The sequence below is a fragment of the Quercus robur genome, chromosome 2 (genome assembly GCF_932294415.1).
Source record: "Quercus robur chromosome 2, dhQueRobu3.1, whole genome shotgun sequence".
Lineage (NCBI taxonomy): Eukaryota > Viridiplantae > Streptophyta > Magnoliopsida > Fagales > Fagaceae > Quercus > Quercus robur.
Genome location: NC_065535.1, coordinates 61,066,083 through 61,073,999, shown reverse-complemented (window position 1 = coordinate 61,073,999; position 7,917 = coordinate 61,066,083). Strand labels below are relative to the sequence as shown.

Below are 7,917 nucleotides of genomic sequence, written 5' to 3'. Positions count from 1 at the left end.
CTTTAAGTAGTTGTTTTCCCCATAGGCTTGAGTCCGAGGACCATACAAGGCCTTGGTTCTGTCTGAAACTTGTATTTTTTCTCTTTAAGTAGTTGGTTTCCCCATAAGCTTGAGTCCGAGGACCATACAAGGCCTTGGTTCTGTCCAAAACTTGTGTTCATTTATTTATTTATTTACTTTTCGAAGGTTAGCCCCTCGACCAAGATGGGGAGAGTTAGCTTGATGTTGGAAACCCCTAGAGCTTCCCGTGCCATTGGCACTGCGAGGCATAGCCCCTAGCGGAAATTTATGTCGGAACAAGAACAACATGTCACTGGAAATGGAGGAACCTTCGCAGATCTCTGCTTGAGAGAGGCCTAACTCCACCGCCACCCGTGTCAACGCACAAGCCTTTCCACAGACGGCGCCAATTGTAGGGACACGATTTTTAACGACCCAAGGATGACATTGGGTTCGTATGTAATGGGCCCGAGCAATATAATTTGTAAAGAGTGGGCTTGAAAGGCTTGCCCTTGGTCGCCGGGCAGCAGTCTGGTCATGATTTTTATGGAAGCTCATACGGAGGTAGGTTTGGCCTGAATAGCTAAGCCTTACATCAATGTAGCTTAAAGGGTTTGAGTCCTCGGACTTAGTCCGAGGAGTATCACATTCTTCCCCTTCTTCTTTTCGTAAGATTTTTTATCCCCCCCCCCCTCTTCTCCCCTGGCTTTCTTTCCCTTTTATACTCGCCTTTTCTTCTTCTCTCGTGTCCACGTGTAAGCTTTCCTTTTTGAGGTGTAGACTCATCCTATCAATCCATACATCCCAGTGGTTGGGGGTGGTTGGGAAAGGTTAAATAGCATGGTTTGGAGTATGGGCCTGTCAGATGCGGGGCTCCATACTACGGTGTTGGCAGCTTTCTCCCTTGTCCTGCCCATGTACTGAGTCTGTCCTTTTCTTCAGGCGTTTTGTGAGGTGTTGAGCGTGAGATCGTCCTCGGCAATAGGGCTCCTCGGCCTGGGCTTTGGGCCGTGAATGTAAAGTGGGCTGGGACCTCAGACTTCGGGCCCCACAATATCTGTAATAATTTTTTATAATTTATATTAAGTGTTTGTACATGTTACGATAACAATATGATAGAATATCATATACAATACAATATTTTCTCAAAAAATATATATATAATAAAATAAAATAACGATTTACGTTTGACAACTATATATGAAAATACTAACTAGTAACTACTATTATTATGTCCTCCATTGTCATTATTGCCCACATTTAAAAGCACTTCATCATTTTGATTGCCAAATGAATGCAACAACTACAAAATATTTTTAATTTGTAATTTGCCAATTCATCAAAAAATTGTATGCCAAATGTTATATATGCTAATACTCTTTTCAGTTTAAGGTATTTATAGCAAGAGCTTTAGATTTTAAGGTCTAATATCTATAATAAAACTAAACAGACCACATTTTTTTCCCAGCTCAAAATACTGTGAAGTATTTAGTGTTTGGCGTACTTATTCACTCATATTGGTATTTGTTAACTAAATTATAACAAACATTGATTTTTATCTTAAGCATTAGAGAGGTAGAAAAAAAATATTCTCTAGATCTCATATCATAATGTATTTTTGGATGTTCTAAAATATATTTATTTTCTAAATATAAATAATTTTTCTTACATACCATTTATTTTAGTTAGAAAATACAATACTCCTTTTTTTTATTAGTTTTGTTTGAATTTATATAAATTAAATGTACTTTTGGAAAGTTGATATTTATTTTTAAAAAACAAGTTAAATACAATTCCGTTCAAAAATTAAAATTTTTCTAAACAAGACTGTCAATATGAAATCACTTGCTTGTGTGTTTGTTTCTGACGGAATAGGTTGTCTCCATTGGAAACTGTAATATTAAAAGAAATAATAATAAAATTAAGTCAGGGTCCAAGTTCCCACAACAAGCTTTATTAAATAGAGACAGAATCTTGCTGCAACCGCGGATCACTCAAAATTGCTTAACTCATGTGCTTAAACGAGTACAGTGGCGACGAGTAAGGTTTATCTGCAGTAAATACAGACTCATCTTCATTTTTTCTTTATGAGTCAAAGTCATGCACACATATATAATGTAACGCATATTCATATATGTTTAAATCTCCCACTTATTTATTTATTAGTATTTTATAATAAAAACTCTGCAGAGTTTTGAGTTCCCACAACCGCACAGAAGAGGATCGAATTTTTCCTCTCTCACGACAACTTCTGATTTAAAAAGTAATTTCTTTCAGCGATGTTGACGAGGCTGTTCCTCGCTCTGGTTCCTAGCCCGCATTGTTATCAAATCCTTTTCAAACGAGTGGTGATATATGCACACCGCTTAAGATTCACAATTTTAAGCTAAAATTGTATTTAAAATTCACTTTTAAAATTATAATTAAAATCATATTTTCGTACACAATTTTATGTGCAATCAGAAGTGTATAATAAAATAATAAAAAATATGCTAGTATACACAATCTATTACACAAAATTTTACACATACTTGAAATGCACTATGCTCACGATTTCAGTGCATTTGGTATAAAAATGTGAGTAATAGGCAGTAACCTAATCAGATTTAGCCTTTTTAGACTCTAGTGTTGTTAACTAAAATAAAACCAATATATCAAACTGATAAAGAGGTTAAGGAGTTTCTTGTTCTGAATACTTTGAACAAGCAAATTAAAAGAGACCCTCTCTCTCTCTCTCTCTCTCTCTCTCTCTCCACTAGTTATATATGATCTCCAGTACGTACGTAGTTAAGCAAGCAATATGATTCGTGGTAAGGACATTTACGATGTGTTTGCGGCCATTGTGCCTCTATACGTTGCTATGCTATTAGCATATGGATCGGTGAGGTGGTGGAAAATCTTCACACCAGACCAGTGCTCTGGTATCAACCGATTTGTGGCTGTGTTTGCAGTTCCATTACTTTCCTTCCATTTCATTTCTTCCAACAATCCTTATGCCATGAACTATCGCTTCATTGCTGCTGATTGTCTCCAAAAAATGGTCATTCTTTCAGCTCTCTTTCTATGGCAAACATTTAGCAAAAATGGCTGCCTTGAGTGGATGATTACCCTCTTCTCTCTCTCCACTCTCCCCAACACTCTTGTCATGGGAATCCCACTCTTGAAGGCCATGTATGGAGATTTCTCAGGAGATCTCATGGTCCAGATTGTGGTTTTGCAGAGTATTATTTGGTATACTCTCATGCTTTTCTTGTTTGAGTTCAGAGGTGCAAAGCTACTCATTTCGGAGCAGTTTCCAGAGACTGCTGGCTCCATCACTTCTTTCAAGGTTGAGTCTGACGTTGTTTCACTCAACGGTCGTGACCCATTACTCGCTGATGCTGAGATCGGTGAGGATGGAAAACTTCACGTAGTTGTGAGAAGATCTGGTGCTGCATCAGCTTCATCATCTATGGTTTCCTCATTTAACAAGTCCCATGGCCATGGACTTGGACTAAGTTCCATGACTCCACGAGCATCCAATCTTACTGGTGTAGAGATCTACTCAGTACAGTCTTCCAGAGAGCCAACACCAAGAGCTTCAAGCTTCAACCAGACAGATTTCTATGCAATGTTTGCTAGTAGCAAAGCACCAAGTCCAAAACACAATTATGAGTCTTCAAAAGGAGCAACACCAAGGACTTCAAATTTTGATGATCATGATATGCAGCTTCTTAATAGTAATAACAAATTTGGGAAGAAAACTAGAGGAGGAGCGAGGAGTATGAGTGGTGAGTTGTTTAATGTTAATGGTACAGTTGCAGGGGGTAATTACCCTCCTCCAAACCCTATATTTTCAGGGTCTAGTACTAGTGGTGTCCAAAGGAAGAAGGAGATGGCTGTGCAGCCTAGCAAAGAGCTTCACATGTTTGTTTGGAGCTCAAGTGCTTCTCCAGTTTCCGAAGGCAATCTCAGACATGCAGTCAATCGAGCTGCCTCCACTGACTTTGGGGTCCTTGATCCTTCCAAAGCTGCCACTCAACTTCAGACCGCTGTTTCAAGAGGTAATTGAAATAATGTTTTGATGATTTTATTTTTATATAAAAAAAAAAACCAAAAAAAACAAAAAAAAAAACAGGATTTTCTGATTTCAAAGAGAGTGCCTATGGAGTGTATAAAATATAATAACAAGAGCGTAACAATAGTTTCCCTTATTTATATATGTGTAAATTAAATTTTAGTACATACTATTATCCAATTAATATATTCAGGACTTTCAACTTTCAACCGCATTTGTCTCTTTTTGATTATGAATTTGCATGCAATGCAAACTCACATCAACCGTTTCAGTTTAAGATGTACTACACTACATGCTATCGGTCAAACTTCTTTTACCATTTTCAAATGCTAAAAAATAGTAAAACACTTATCAGTGCATACATACAGCTTGTTCTTAAAATGCTAATCCTAGATTAATGGAAATTAATTTTATGAATGAATGAATGTGTTGTGTCTTTTAATTTTCATTACCTTTCACTGAGATAAAGGCATTCATGATGATTCAGGTGAAAATATCAGTCCAGCAAGCAAAATTAATGGGGACAAATCAGAGCTTGAAATAGAGGAAGGATTGAAGTTCCCAACAAATGGGTCACCTTACACAAGCCAGAAAAAAGTAGTGGATATGGAAGAAAGCGATGGAGCGAAGAAGCACCAAATGCCTCCCGCAAGTGTCATGACTAGGCTTGTACTTATCATGGTTTGGAGGAAGCTTATAAGAAACCCTAATACCTACTCAAGTCTTATCGGCCTTACATGGTCTCTCATTTCATACAGGTACCCCAATATAACTGAAATCTTGTTTTCAAAATTAAGTTTCAATCAATATATACGTGCATACAGAAAATTCTTAAGTACTTTCGAAACACAAAAAAATAGTGTTTTTATCTTTTTATATTCATAATGCACTCTACTATGAATTTAATAAATGGACTCCATCATAAATGTGAAAGGAGAAAGCATCATTTTTCGTATTTTAGAAGTATCTAAGAATTATTCCGTGTACTTTTTGGAAGTATCTAAGAATTATTCCGTATACTTTCGAAGCACAGAAAAATAGTGTTTCTCTCTTTTTATATTCATAATGTACTCCAATATGAATTTAATAAGTAGATTTCATCATGAATGTGAGAAGAGAGTACATCATTTTTCATATTTTGAAAGTATCTAAGAATTATTTTGAGTACACTATGTCTGATAATCACCACTGACATACATATTTATTGTCCTTGTCACTTGTCATCATCCTTAATTAAGAAAATTTTCCGGAGTTGCTTGTCTATCCATCTCGAGTGTTACTGCACATCTTTTTACTCTATTTTCTTTTATTTTATATTTGTAGGGTTATTAAATATTAAGGAACTGGTATATCACAACAAATTATGGTTGGTTCACGTCTAGGATGCATGGTTCAAGAAAATGATCTGCTTCATCATCTCATATACTTTGCTGTGTGGAATAATATAAATTACTCTAATTTGTTCTTAGGTATCACATCCAAATGCCAACTATCATTAAAGGATCCATTGCAATATTATCTGATGCAGGATTGGGAATGGCAATGTTCAGTCTAGGTACCTTCCTCAACTAAGTGACTCGTCACAAAGAATTTACTACGTTCTGAATCTTATGATTAATATATTGGGAAAAAAAAAATACTTAGCAGTAATTTCTTTCAAATGACGAATCTGGGTAATGTTTGATTAATTAGGTTTGTTCATGGCTTTACAACCAAAGATCATTGCTTGTGGAAATTCCGTGGCAGCATTTTCAATGGCTGTTAGGTTCTTAACTGGTCCAGCAGTAATTGCAGCAACCTCAATCGCTATTGGTCTTCGTGGGGTGCTTTTGCATGTTGCAATTGTTCAGGTATACCATCTAACTTTTGAAAGTATTTCCTCATCAAGAAATAAGGGAAGCTGATATATATGATTGAGGTAATTAGGTTGGGAGGACAGAATAGTGAGAGAATGAAAAATAATAGGAGGATGGAAATTTCAAAAAAAAAAATGAAAAGATTGATATTTTTCTTTGTTTATTTTATAGAAGAAATAAGAATTTTTTTTTAAAAGGTGAGAATATAGAAAATGTTCAAAAATTTCTTTTATTTAATTGGGAAGAAAAAAAAGAATTAATAATTTTGTATTAATCATTATTATGTCCTTATTAGTTTTTAATTATAAGAAATATTTTTAAATATATTTAATAGTAACTCAAATTTTATTTCAATTGGAGCAAAATTTTAAATGTGCTCTCCCTCCCTATTTTCTTCCTCCTTTCCCTTTATTTGAAGAATAAATTTTGTGGGCTTGGATGGAAAACCCAAAAAAAAAAAAAAAACCACCCATCCTTATTTTCCATGATCCGAATCTCAGCCCATTTTTTAATGTTATTTTAATAACGTTATTTGTATTTTATCGAAATACGTATAAGTGAAAAAGTGTGTGAAAATACGTGTAATGTTATCTAAACACTAAAAACTATTATTTAAAATACGCTACCAAACAACCTCTCAATTTCTCCTGCATCTTTCTTTCTCCATTTTTTTTTTTTATCTTCTCAAAAAAAAAAAAAAAATCTTTAAAGATAATCAAAGATAAGATTGCAGATTGCTTCACCTAGAATGATCAACTTTGACTTCATATCCGCAGGCTGCTCTTCCCCAGGGAATCGTTCCCTTTGTATTTGCCAAGGAGTACAATGTGCATGCCAACGTACTTAGCACTGCGTAAGTTTTCTGTTTTCTATAAAAATAAAAAATAAATAAATAAATAAATTCAGTTAGTTATTAGAACAAGCAAATGATGATAAAAAGTTGACATAAGTTTTGGTGTTATTTATTTATTTTTGCAGAGTTATTTTTGGAATGCTGGTTGCCTTGCCCATAACTGTTCTTTACTATGTGCTTCTTGGGCTGTAACTTGTGGACAGAAGTAAAGACAAGGGAAAGCAAATATAGTATTGTAAATCCAAATTAGGCTTATTATATGCAAATGTCCGGGGAAGAACAATGCCATTGGATTCAGTGCGTAACAATTATAATTTATAAGATCGTGACCATCCCTAGCTATATATGACCATTGGAATTGAAAATATAGCATCCATTTGCTTCGATCTTTAAGTTCTTTCGTCAAAGTTATTTGTTTTACTTTGCTTTTTACTCGGTTTATACAGTTAGATAGCGGAAGGTAATAGAATAGATAGTAGAAAGGAAGGCAGAAGGTTAAATTTGAATGTATTTCAATTTTTGCTACACCAATATCAATTATCAAAGAAGCTCAGATTTTTGCCTACATAGCTGGTTTAAGTTTTAATTTTATTTGTGGATTCCAGTTAGCTGAACTGGTAAAGTCTAGGTTAAAACTCTCTCAAAAAAAAAAAATTCTAATTTTATTCGTTTCAGTTTACTTTATTATTTATCCGACGTTCAGGCAGCAAACTAAAGAATCCTATGGTGAATACCAATTGACAAAACTGGATTTGAACCCCCAACTAGATTATTTGATCAAGTTATAATTTATTTGAAGCATATATATTAGCATATATATCTAGATATCTTAACCATAGTTATAATACCAAAATCTATAAACAATAATAATGAAAGTAGTAAAAGTACATAGATTTGGGAACGAAATGAAAAATCAATAAAATAAAAAATAAAAAATAAAAAACCTCTTTAATAAAGAATTCACTTTAAAAACCCGATCTCATAGAAAATTCATTAGAAGAAATGGTTATCGTTTACTTACAAAACTCTTGTACAACTTTATTGTAACATTAGCAAATGTCATGCTTAGATTATCTCACACTCACTAATCGGCAAAAGGAGACCTGTGAAGCCACCTATGGAAGCCTACAATGACATTTGCATAATTGCAT

General features: G+C 34.4%; 1 protein-coding gene across 1 annotated transcript; it reads left to right on the top strand.

Annotated features, from left to right (window-relative positions):
• The first annotated feature begins 2,604 nt into the window (after positions 1 to 2,604).
• On the top strand, positions 2,605 to 7,331 carry LOC126714343 (auxin efflux carrier component 2). The gene is made up of 6 exons (XM_050414455.1): positions 2,605 to 4,043; positions 4,545 to 4,815; positions 5,527 to 5,612; positions 5,750 to 5,907; positions 6,690 to 6,766; positions 6,892 to 7,331. The coding sequence occupies exons 1-6, from the start codon at positions 2,801 to 2,803 to the stop codon at positions 6,956 to 6,958; spliced, it is 1,902 nt and encodes a 633-aa protein (XP_050270412.1). The 5' UTR covers positions 2,605 to 2,800; the 3' UTR covers positions 6,959 to 7,331.
• The last annotated feature ends 586 nt before the right edge of the window (positions 7,332 to 7,917 follow it).

Coding starts and splice junctions, on each gene's coding strand:
- LOC126714343 (XM_050414455.1), top strand. CDS start 2,801: ATGATTCGTGGTAAGGACATTTACGATGTGTTTGCGGCCATTGTGCCT. Junction 4,044..4,544: donor TCAGACCGCTGTTTCAAGAG/GTAATTGAAATA, acceptor ATGATGATTCAG/GTGAAAATATCAGTCCAGCA. Junction 5,613..5,749: donor AATGGCAATGTTCAGTCTAG/GTACCTTCCTCA, acceptor TTGATTAATTAG/GTTTGTTCATGGCTTTACAA.